This window comes from Oncorhynchus nerka, linkage group LG17, assembly GCF_034236695.1.
Source record: "Oncorhynchus nerka isolate Pitt River linkage group LG17, Oner_Uvic_2.0, whole genome shotgun sequence".
NCBI lineage: Eukaryota > Metazoa > Chordata > Actinopteri > Salmoniformes > Salmonidae > Oncorhynchus > Oncorhynchus nerka.
The window spans coordinates 1,595,087-1,608,246 of NC_088412.1; the positions used below are offsets into that span (position 1 = coordinate 1,595,087).

General features: G+C 44.5%; 1 protein-coding gene across 1 annotated transcript in view; it reads left to right on the forward strand.

Annotated features, from left to right (window-relative positions):
• Positions 1-5,184: 5,184 nt before the first annotated feature.
• sema7a (semaphorin 7A (JohnMiltonHagen blood group)) overlaps positions 5,185-13,160 on the forward strand; it is a 99,200-nt gene continuing 91,224 nt past the window's right edge. Inside the window, exon 1 of the mRNA XM_065002836.1 lies at positions 5,185-5,962. Coding sequence (XP_064858908.1) covers positions 5,878-5,962 — 85 coding nt within the window. The 5' untranslated portion in view covers positions 5,185-5,877. The remainder of the gene's footprint in view (positions 5,963-13,160) is intronic.

Consider the following 13,160-nt stretch of genomic DNA (forward strand, 5'->3'; position numbering starts at 1 on the left):
CTTGTAGTTCCAACAGAGTGAACATGCTTGGTCGACCAGCAGCATTACTAAACTAGACTAATGGCAGATGGGACTTGTAGTTCCAACAGAGTGAACATGCTTGGTAGACCAGCAGCATTACTAAACTAGACTAATGGCAGATGGGACTTGTAGTCCCAACAGAGTGAACATGCTTGGTCGACCAGCAGAATTACTAAACTAGACTAATGGCAGATGGGACTTGTAGTCCCTACAGAGTGAACATGCTTGGTCGACCAGCAGAATTACTAAACTAGACTAATGGCAGATGGGACTTGTAGTCCCAACAGAGTGAACATGCTTGGTCGACCAGCAGCATTACTAAACTAGACTAATGGCAGATGGGACTTGTAGTCCCGACAGAGTGAACATGCTTGGTCGACCAGCAGAATTACTAAACTAGACTAATGGCAGATGGGACTTGTAGTCCCGACAGAGTGAACATGCTTGGTCGACCAGCAGCATTACTAAACTAGACTAATGGCAGATGGGACTTGTAGTTCCGACAGAGTGAACATGCTTGGTCGACCAGCAGCATTACTAAACTAGACTAATGGCAGATGGGACTTGTAGTCCCGACAGAGTGAACATGCTTGGTCGACCAGCAGCATTACTAAACTAGACTAATGGCAGATGGGACTTGTAGTCCCAACAGAGTGAACATGCTTGGTCGACCAGCAGCATTACTAAACTAGACTAATCTCCTCTGCATTAGCGTAGCCTCTTCTCTAGCCTGTCAACTATGTGTCTGTCTATCCCTGTTCTCTCCTCTCTGCACAGACCATACAAACGCTCCACACCGCATGACCGCAGCCACCCTAATCTGGTGGTCCCAGCGCGCACGACCCACGTGGAGTTCCAGGTCTCCGGTAGCCTCTGGAACTGCCGATCTGCGGCCAACAAGGCAGAGTTCATCTCAGCCTATGTCTCCCTCCAGTCCCTCGACTTCTTGGCTCTGACGGAAACATGGATCACCACAGACAACACCGCTACTCCTACTGCTCTCTCTTCGTCCGCCCACGTGCTCTCGCACACCCCGAGAGCTTCTGGTCAGCGGGGTGGTGGCACCGGGATCCTCATCTCTCCCAAGTGGTCATTCTCTCTTTCTCCCCTTACCCATCTGTCTATCGCCTCCTTTGAATTCCATGCTGTCACAGTTACCAACCCTTTCAAGCTTAACATCCTTATCATTTATCGCCCTCCAGGTTCCCTCGGAGAGTTCATCAATGAGCTTGATGCCTTGATAAGCTCCTTTCCTGAGGACGGCTCACCTCTCACAGTTCTGGGCGACTTTAACCTCCCCACGTCTACCTTTGACTCATTCCTCTCTGCCTCCTTCTTTCCACTCCTCTCCTCTTTTGACCTCACCCTCTCACCTTCCCCCTACTCACAAGGCAGGCAATACGCTCGACCTCATCTTTACTAGATGCTGTTCCTCCACTAACCTCATTGCAACTCCCCTCCAAGTCTCCGACCACTACCTTGTATCCTTTTCCCTCTCGCTCTCATCCAACACTTCCCACACTGCCCCTACTCGGATGGTATCGCGCCGTCCCAACCTTCGCTCTCTCTCCCCCGCTACTCTCTCCTCTTCCATCCTATCATCTCTTCCCTCTGCTCAAACCTTCTCCAACCTATCTCCTGATTCTGCCTCCTCAACCCTCCTCTCCTCCCTTTCTGCATCCTTTGACTCTCTATGTCCCCTATCCTCCAGGCCGGCTCGGTCCTCCCCTCCCGCTCCGTGGCTCGACGACTCATTGCGAGCTCACAGAACAGGGCTCCGGGCAGCCGAGCGGAAATGGAGGAAAACTCGCCTCCCTGCAGACCTGGCATCCTTTCACTCCCTCCTCTCTACATTTTCCTCCTCTGTCTCTGCTGCTAAAGCCACTTTCTACCACTCTAAATTCAAGCATCTGCCTCTAACCCTAGGAAGCTCTTTGCCACCTTCTCCTCCCTCCTGAATCCTCCTCCCCCTCCCCCCTCCTCCCTCTCTGCAGATGACTTCGTCAACCATTTTGAAAAGAAGGTCGACGACATCCGATCCTCGTTTGCTAAGTCAAACGACACCGCTGGTTCTGCTCACACTGCCCTACCCTGTGCTCTGACCTCTTTCTCCCCTCTCTCTCCAGATGACATCTTGCGTCTTGTGACGGCCGGCCGCCCAACAACCTGCCCGCTTGACCCTATCCCCTCCTCTCTTCTCCAGACCATCTCCGGTGACCTTCTCCCTTACCTCACCTCGCTCATCAACTCATCCCTGACCGCTGGCTACGTCCCTCCCGTCTTCAAGAGAGCGAGAGTTGCACCCCTTCTGAAAAAACCTACACTCGATCCCTCCGATGTCAACAACTACAGACCAGTATCCCTTCTTTCTTTTCTCTCCAAAACTCTTGAACGTGCCGTCCTTGGCCAGCTCTCCCGCTATCTCTCTCAGAATGACCTTCTTGATCCAAATCAGTCAGGTTTCAAGACTTGTCATTCAACTGAGACTGCTCTTCTCTGTATCACGGAGGCGCTCCGCACTGCTAAAGCTAACTCTCTCTCCTCTGCTCTCATCCTTCTAGACCTATCGGCTGCCTTCGATACTGTGAACCATCAGATCCTCCTCTCCACCCTCTCCGAGTTGGGCATCTCCGGCGCGGCCCACGCTTGGATTGCGTCCTACCTGACAGGTCGCTCCTACCAGGTGGCGTGGCGAGAATCCGTCTCCTCACCACGTGCTCTCACCACTGGTGTCCCCCAGGGCTCTGTTCTAGGCCCTCTCCTATTCTCGCTATACACCAAGTCACTTGGCTCTGTCATAACCTCACATGGTCTCTCCTATCATTGCTATGCAGACGACACACAATTAATCTTCTCCTTTCCCCCTTCTGACGACCAGGTGGCGAATCGCATCTCTGCATGTCTGGCAGACATATCAGTGTGGATGACGGATCATCACCTCAAGCTGAACCTCGGCAAGACGGAGCTGCTCTTCCTCCCGGGAAGGACTGCCCGTTCCATGATCTCGCCATCACGGTTGACAACTCCATTGTGTCCTCGTCCCAGAGCGCTAAGAACCTTGGCGTGATCCTGGACAACACCCTGTCGTTCTCAAATAACATCAAGGCGGTGGCCCGTTCCTGTAGGTTCATGCTCTACAACATCCGCAGAGTACGACCCTGCCTCACACAGGAAGCGGCGCAGGTCCTAATCCAGGCACTTGTCATCTCCCGTCTGGATTACTGCAACTCGCTGTTGGCTGGGCTCCCTGCCTGTGCCATTAAACCCCTACAACTCATCCAGAACGCCGCAGCCCGTCTGGTGTTCAACCTTCCCAAGTTCTCTCACGTCACCCCGCTCCTCCGCTCTCTCCACTGGCTTCCAGTTGAAGCTCGCATCCGCTACAAGACCATGGTGCTTGCCTACGGAGCTGTGAGGGGAACGGCACCTCACTACCTCCAGGCTCTGATCAGGCCCTACACCCAAACAAGGGCACTGCGTTCATCCACCTCTGGCCTGCTCGCCTCCCTACCACTGAGGAAGTACAGTTCCCGCTCAGCCCAGTCAAAACTGTTCGCTGCTCTGGCCCCCCAATGGTGGAACAAACTCCCTCACGACGCCAGGACAGCGGAGTCAATCACCACCTTCCGGAGACACCTGAAACCCCACCTCTTTAAGGAATACCTAGGATAGGATAAAGTAATCCTTCTCCCCCCCCCCCCTTAAAAGACCTAGATGCACTATTGTAAAGTGGCTGTTCCACTGGATGTCATAAGGTGAAAGCACCAATTTGTAAGTCGCTCTGGATAAGAGCGTCTGCTAAATGACTTAAATGTAAATGTAAATGTCTAATGGCAGATGGGACTTGTAGTTCCACATCACAACGTTATCAAATCGGGTCAATTGTAATGTTTTAGAAAGACAAATGTTTAAATATACAAAACATCAATTTTTAAATGGTAATTATTTTTCAAGCACATACATAAACAGATGTAGACATGAGAAATACATCATCAGATTGACAGCATATTAAGCATCCAAAAAACATGTTCAACTGATCATGGTCCACTCACTAAACATTTACACCATTCTTCCTTACACATGATATTCTACACATCACAATGTCCATCTGGCACTTTTTGATTGACTTAGTGTGTGTGATCCATTCGACGTGGAGATTTTATCTGAGATGGCAAAATCGTGGCATAGTGGTGCGTTCACCACACCTGGGAACTCAGAAAAATACGAGGTCAAATCATGACATCAATGATCTTCTGGTCGGAAAATCTGAGCTCCAGAAAGAGGCCCCGAGTTCCCGAGTTGGTGTTCTGAGTTGTTTGACAGTTCAAAACGATTTTCCCAGTCCGAGCTAGTTTTTTTTCTGAGTTCCCAGGTGTCGTGAACGCACCGAGGTCTGAGATTTCCGTGTTCCCAGTTGTTTTGAACGCGGCATAAAATGGTTAAAAATCATAGTATATACATGGTCTCCTCTGCCCAGATGCTGGTTCAATGTGTAGCTAGCTAGCTAAACTTAACATTTTCGCCAAAGTGCTGTTTTCAGCAAGAACACTTTAATTCAAAGATGCTGGAAAAATAAGATGGTTTACTTAGGCCGTTTACCACTGAAGAAAAATTGTCAATTTTCCTGTCTGTGTCGGTGGGCATTTCCTCTCTCATGTGAGGACTGCTTTCCGTTCCTCCATGATATCTGGCTTCCAGTTGGCTCTGGTCTAACATATCGAGGGAGTTATTTTACGCTCAGTTATTGGGGCAATGCAGGGAGGGTGGAGCTCCCTTCACAAATCAAACAGTAACCTAAGAACTCGTTTTCATTGGGAAAGCAGATCAAGTGTTTTTATCAAAAGCAATCACATGTGGAAAACACCGAATCCTAATAATTACTACACAATTAATGTTATTTTTTGTGTGTTTTGAACCGACTTCGCCGTCTAACGGACCAGGGCACCTTCGTCCGAATGCAATCAACTTTAAACTGCATGCAAAAACATGCTTTAATTAACAAGCAGCGATATTTAATCCAATCGTCTCTTCCCACCCGCAACTATAACAAATACAATGAGGGAGTCGGGTGTCTCGCTTTTCTCTACGGTCTTTGTTCATGTTTCCCTGGCAACAAACAGCTAGCTAGCTAGCTAACGTTATCGTGTGCTTGTTTTTAGCCATCTGGCGTTTCATTTGTTGACTTGGTCTTATCCACACGGATCTATCAAACACTCAGCTGTAGCTGACTAGTCACGGCAGGCAACAACATATAAAATAATTGGCTCACCTTATCGAAATAAAAACCAAGATAGAAATAAATATACGTTTTTTTGTTATTTTAGTTGTAACGTTAGATTTGTAAGGTGATGGGTAGTTATTTTAGAAGTGTTTTTTATTTTAGTAGTAACGTTAGATTTGTAAGGTGATGGGTAGTTATTTTAGAAGTGTTTTTTATTTTAGTAGTAACGTTAGATTTGTAAGGTGATGAAAGTTATTTTAGAAGTGTGTTTTATTTTAGCAGTAACGTTACATTTGTAAGGTGATGGAAGTTAATGTATAAGTGTTTTATTTTAGCAGTAACGTTAGATTTGTAATGTGATGGGTAGTTATTTTATAAGCTTTTTTATTTTAGCAGTAACGTTAGATTTATAATGGGACAAAAACGTTGAACCCGGAGTGAAGGGAGGCGGGATACAAGCTCCCTCCCTCTACCTTCGGGGAGGAATCTGTTATTTCCCAGTGCTTGCGATGAACGCTGAGGAGACGGACAGCAACGTATTCATTTGCACGTTCATCATGATTCCAACCCATTGCCGTCATGGCAACACCAATGAATTCTTCTGAGTAGTTTGACCGCAAAATCAAAACATAAAAATGAATTTGCTTGTTTTTCTTGCTTTGATTAATTTTCCATTTACCCGATGTGTGAGGGATATACCAAGACTCATCTTGAGACAAGGTAAGTACATGTATTCTGTGACTGCTGCGGCACACCGCACCTGTTCATTAACTGTAACAATTTTGCAACGAAGGCTATCATGTCTGATTCAAAGTGTCAATAATATAATAATAATAATGTATTACCGTTGTAAAAACGATTTTCATTACATAATAATAATCCCAAAGTGCAAAAAATCTAAACATTTTTAATTAAATTTTTAAAATAAATATATATTTATATATATCGAACCATATCATAAAAGCAACAATCAAAGTCTAGGAGGAAGGGTATTCAGATCAAGATCAGTCCTAACCCAATGTAACCCCTTTTAAACATCATGTGTTTGCGCTACAAACCTTAACTGGGGCTGAGCTAGAGCTGTATTTGTGAGACAAGAGCAGATCCTTAATAACTGGCCCAAGTCTTTTTTACATTTTGTTTTATAAAAACATCTTTAGATTCAGAATGGTTTGAGCTACAAACTATTAAAAGTTATCTATGGAAAGGGTTCTTCTACATAGAAGACCATAGGAGATCCCAGGTCATAGTGTCTATAATTTTTTAAAATTTAATTTCACCTTTATTTAACCAGGTAGGCAAGTTGAGAACAAGTTCTCATTTACAACTGCGACCTGGCCAAGATAAAGCAAAGCAGTTCGACAGATACAACGACACAGAGTTACACATGGAGTAAAACAAACATACAGTCAATAATACAGTATAAACAAGTCTATATACGATGTGAGCAAATGAGGTGAGATAAGGGAGGTAAAGGCAAAAAAGGCCATGGTGGCAAAGTAAATACAATATAGCAAGTAAAACACTGGAATGGTAGATTTGCAGTGGAAGAATGTGCAAAGTAGAAATAAAAATAATGGGGTGCAAAGGAGCTAAATAAATAAATAAAATAAATACAGTTGGGAAAGAGGTAGTTGTTTGGGCTAAATTATAGGTGGGCTATGTACAGGTGCAGTAATCTGTGAGCTGCTCTGACAGCTGGTGCTTAAAGCTAGTGAGGGAGATAAGTGTTTCCAGTTTCAAAGATTTTTGTAGTTCGTTCCAGTCATTGGCAGCAGAGAACTGGAAGGAGGCAAGTTGAGAACAAGTTCTCATTTACAATTGCGACCTGGCCAAGATAAAGCAAAGCAGTTCGACACATACAACAACACAGAGTTACACATGGAATAAACAAACATACAGTCAATAATACAGTAGGAAAATAAGTCTATATGCAATGTGATCAAATGAGGTGAGATAAGGGAGGTAAAGGCAATAAATAGGCCATGGTGGCGAAGTAAAATATAGCACTGGAATCGTAGATTTGAGAGTAGATGAGGGTGCAAAGGAGCAAAATAAATAAATATAGGAGGGGAAGAGGGTAGTTGTTTGGGCAATTTATAGATGGGCAGATTTTTTGCTGGGGTCTTGGGACTGATAGGATTAAGGACTACTTTAACCCTCTAGAGTGGATGTCCGCACCCCTGCAGACATCTGATTAGCATAATAAAAACATCCCCATTAATAATCTGTCAGGTTAAGATGGAGAGAGACATCTATCCACCACATCCCCATTAATAATCTGTCAGGTTAAGATGGAGAGAGAGATCTATCCACCACATCCCCATTAATAATCTGTCAGGTTAAGATGGAGAGAGACATCTATCCACCACATCCCCATTAATAATCTGTCAGGTTAAAATGGAGAGAGAGATCTATCCACCACATCCCCATTAATAATCTGTCAGGTTAAGATGGAGAGAGAGATCTATCCACCACATCCCCATTAATAATCTGTCAGGTTAAGATGGAGAGAGAGATCTATCCACCACATCCCCATTAATAATCTGTCAGGTTAAGATGGAGAGAGACATCTATCCACCACATCCCCATTAATAATCTGTCAGGTTAAGATGGAGAGAGAGATCTATCCACCACATCCCCATTAATAATCTGTCAGGTTAAGATGGAGAGAGAGATCTATCCACCACATCCCCATTAATAATCTGTCAGGTTAAGATGGAGAGAGACATCTATCCACCACATCCCCATTAATAATCTGTCAGGTTAAGATGGAGAGAGACATCTATCCACCACATCCCCATTAATAATCTGTCAGGTTAAAATGGAGAGAGACATCTATCCACCACATCCCCATTAATAATCTGTCAGGTTAAGATGGAGAGAGACATCTATCCACCACATCCCCATTAATAATCTGTCAGGTTAAGATGGAGAGAGATCTATCCACCACATCCCCATTAATAATCTGTCAGGTTAAGATGGAGAGAGACATCTATCCACCACATCCCCATTAATAATCTGTCAGGTTAAGATGGAGAGAGAGATCTATCCACCACATCCCCATTAATAATCTGTCAGGTTAAGATGGAGAGAGATCTATCCACCACATCCCCATTAATAATCTGTCAGGTTAAGATGGAGAGAGAGATCTATCCACCACATCCCCATTAATAATCTGTCAGGTTAAGATGGAGAGAGATCTATCCACCACATCCCCATTAATAATCTGTCAGGTTAAAATGGAGAGAGACATCTATCCACCACATCCCCATTAATAATCTGTCAGGTTAAGATGGAGAGAGAGATCTATCCACCACATCCCCATTAATAATCTGTCAGGTTAAGATGGAGAGAGAGATCTATCCACTTCCGCTGATCTCGCACTTCCGCATCTGCAGTGAAAGGTGACAGGACCAGAGCGGCGTTTGTCAGACCAGGAGACGTCCGAAAGATCGGACGTCTCGCAAAGTTGTCTGTTGCGTCCGAACGGTCACACAATATTATGAGGGAGGAGAGGGAGAGAGCGAATTAGAGAGAGCACACTTAAATTCACACAGGACACCGGATAGGACAGGAGAAGTACTCCAGATATAACAGACTGACCCTAGCCCCCCGACACATAAACTACTGCAGCATAAATACTGGAGGCTGAGACAGGAGGGTTTGGGAGACACTGTGGCCCCACCCGACGATACCAGGGCCAACCAGGCAGGATATAACCCCACCCAGTTTGCCAAAGCACAGCCCCCACACCACTAGAGGGATATCTTCAAAACACCAATTTACTACTGAGTATAGCCTACAAAGATCTCCCAAACCACAAGAAACCCGAGAGGGGCGCCAACCCAGACAGGAAGATCACATCAGTGACTCAACCTACTCAAGTGATGCACCCCTCCTAGGGACGACATGAAAGAGCACCAGTAAGCCAGTGACTCAGCCCCTGTAATAGGGTTAGAGGCAGAGAATCCCAGTGGAAAGAGGGGAACCGGCCAGGCAGAGACAGCAAGGGCGGTTCCTTGCTCCAGAGCCTTTCCGTTCACCTTCCCACTCCTGGGCCAGACTACACTCAATCATATGACCCACTGAAGAGATGAGTCTTCAATTAAGACTTAAAGGTTGAGACCGAGTTTGCGTCTCTGACATGGGTAGGCAGACCGTTCCATAAAAATGGAGCTCTATAGGAGAAAGCCCTGCCTCCAGCTGTTTGTTTAGAAATTCTAGGGACAATTAGGAGGCCTGTGTCTTGTGACCGTAGCGTACGTGTAGGTATGTACGGCAGGACCAAATCAGAGAGATAGGTAGGAGCAAGCCCATGTAATGCTTTGTAGGTTAGCAGTAAAACCTTGAAATCAGCCCTTGCCTTGACAGGAAGCCAGTGTAGAGAGGCTAGCACTGGAGTAATATGATCACATTTTTTGGTTCTAGTCAGGATTCTAGCAGTTTATTTAGTGCTTTAACCGGGTAGCCGGAAAGTAGAGCATTGCAGTAGTCTAACCTAGAAGTGACAAAAGCATGGATACATTATTCAGCATCATTTTTGGACAGAAAGTTTCTGATTTTTGCAATGTTACGAAGATGGAAAAAAGCTGTCCTTGAAACAGTCTTGATATGTTCGTCAAAAGAGAGATCAGGGTCCAGAGAAACGCCGAGGTCCTTCACAGTTTTATTTGAGACGACTGTACAACCATTAAGATTAATTGTCAGATTCAACAGAAGATCTCTTTGTTTCTTGGGACCTAGAACAAGCATCTCTGTTTTGTCCGAGTTTAAAAGTAAAACATTTGCCGCCATCCACTTCCTTATGTCTGAAACACAGGCTTCCAGGGAGGGTAATTTTGGGGCTTCACCATGTTTCATTGAAATGTACAGCTGTCTGTCATCCGCATAGCAGCGAAAGTTAACATGTTTCCGAATGACATCACCAAGAGGTCAAATATATACTGAAAACAAAATAAAACAGAACCTTGAGGAACACCGAAACTTACAGTTGATTTGTCAGAGGACAAACCATCTACAGAGACAAACTGATATCTTTCCGACAGATAAGATCTAAACCAGGCCAGAACGTGTCCGTGTAGACCAATTTGGGTTTCCAATCTCTCCAAAAGAATGTGGTGATCGATGGTATCAAAAGCAACACTACAACACTACTGCAAAGGTGCCATTCAGAGATTGAATGGGCAAGACAAAAGATTTAAGTTCCTTTGAACTGGGTATGGTAGTAGTTGCTAGGCGAACCGGTTTGAGTGTGTCAAGAACTGCAATGCTGCTGGGTTTTTCACACGCAACAGTTTCCCATGGGCCCGTATCCCTGTGGAACGTTTTCAACACCTTGTATAGTTCATGACCTGACTAAAGGTGGTTCCTAATGTTTGGTGCACTCAGTGTAAATATGAAGCCTATATACCTGTATTTTAGTGCTCCAACCTGTTTTTAGGAGTTAGGGATGTTTTTCTAGCCGTATCACATAACAGTCCGTGAACTCTGAAGAGTCTAGTCTGTGTGCTGGTGATACTCAATGCAGAAAGAAACCATTAGAACTACCACCTAAAGAGACAGCATTAGAACTACCACCTAGAGAGACAGCATTAGAACTACCACCTAGAGACAGCATTAGAACTACCACCTAGAGAGACAGCATTAGAACTACCACCTAGAGAGACAGCATTAGAACTACCACCTAGAGAGACAGCATTAGAACTACCACCTAGAGAGACAGCATTAGAACTACCACCTAGAGAGACAGCATTAGAACTACCACCTAGAGAGACAGCATTAGAACTACCACCTAGAGAGACAGCATTAGAACTACCACCTAGAGAGACAGCATTAGAACTACCACCTAAACAGACAGCATTAGAACTACCACCTAGAGAGACAGCATTAGAACTACCACCTAGAGAGACAGCATTAGAACTACCACCTAAAGAGACAGCATTAGAACTACCACCTAGAGAGACAGCATTAGAACTACCATCTAGAGAGACAGCATTAGAACTACCACCTAGAGAGACAGCATTAGAACTACCACCTAGAGAGACAGCATTAGAACTACCACCTAGAGAGACAGCATTAGAACTACCACCTAGAGAGACAGCATTAGAACTACCACCTAAAGAGACAGCATTAGAACTACCATCTAGAGAGACAACATTAGAACTACCACCTAGAGAGACAGCATTAGAACTACCACCTAAAGAGACAGCATTAGAACTACCATCTAGAGAGACAACATTAGAACTACCACCTAAAGAGACAGCATTAGAACTACCACCTAAAGAGACAACATTAGAACTACCACCTAAAGAGACAGCATTAGAACTACCACCTAGAGAGACAACATTAGAACTACCACCTAAAGAGACAGCATTAGAACTACCACCTAAAGAGACAGCATTAGAACTACCACCTAGAGAGACAACATTAGAACTACCACCCAGAGAGACAGCATTAGAACTACCACCTAAAGAGACAGCATTAGAACTACCACCTAAAGAGACAGCATTAGAACTACCACCTAGAGAGACAACATTAGAACTACCACCCAGAGAGACAGCATTAGAACTACCACCTAAAGAGACAGCATTAGAACTACCATCTAGAGAGACAGCATTAGAACTACCACCTAGAGAGACAGCATTAGAACTACCACCTAAAGAGACAGCATTAGAACTACCACCTAGAGAGACAGCATTAGAACTACCACCTAAAGAGACAGCATTAGAACTACCATCTAGAGAGACAGCATTAGAACTACCACCTAGAGAGACAGCATTAGAACTACCACCTAAAGAGACAGCATTAGAACTACCACCTAAAGAGACAGCATTAGAACTACCACCTAGAGAGACAACATTAGAACTACCACCCAGAGAGACAGCATTAGAACTACCACCTAGAGAGACAGCATTAGAACTACCACCTAGAGAGACAGCATTAGAACTACCACCTAGAGAGACAGCATTAGAACTACCACCTAGAGAGACAGCATTAGAACTACCACCTAGAGAGACAGCATTAGAACTACCACCTAGAGAGACAGCATTAGAACTACCACCTAGAGAGACAGCATTAGAACTACCATCTAGAGAGACAACATTAGAACTACCATCTAGAGAGACAGCTTTAGAACTACCACCTAGAGAGACAGCATTAGAACTACCACCTAAAGAGACAGCGTTAGAACTACCATCTAGAGAGACAGCATTAGAACTACCACCCAGAGAGACAGCATTAGAACTACCACCTATAGAGACAGCATTAGAACTACCACCTAGAGAGACAGCATTAGAACTACCATCTAGAGAGACAGCATTAGAACTACCACCTAGAGAGACAGCATTAGAACTACCACCTAGAGAGACAGCATTAGAACTACCATCTAGAGAGACAACATTAGAACTACCACCTAGAGAGACAACATTAGAACTACCACCTAGAGAGACAGCATTAGAACTAAACATAATTATTTATTTCAGGGATTCAAAATGATATAGCTCAGTGATTCAGAATGATATAGCTCAGGGATTCAGAATGATATAGCTCAGGGATTCAGAATGATATAGCTCAGGGATTCAGAATGATATAGCTCAGGGATTCAGAATGATATAGCTCAGGGATTCAGAATGATATAGCTCAGGGCTACAGAATGATATAGCTCAGGGCTACAGAATGATATAGCTCAGGGATTCAGAATGATATAGCTCAGTGATTCAGAATGATATAGCTCAGGGCTACAGAATGATATAGCTCAGGGATTCAGAATGATATAGCTCAGTGATTCAGAATGATATAGCTCAGGGATTCAGAATGATATAGCTCAGGGATTCAGAATGATATAGCTCAGGGATTCAGAATGATATAGCTCAGGGATTCAGAATGATATAGCTCAGGGCTACAGAATGATATAGCT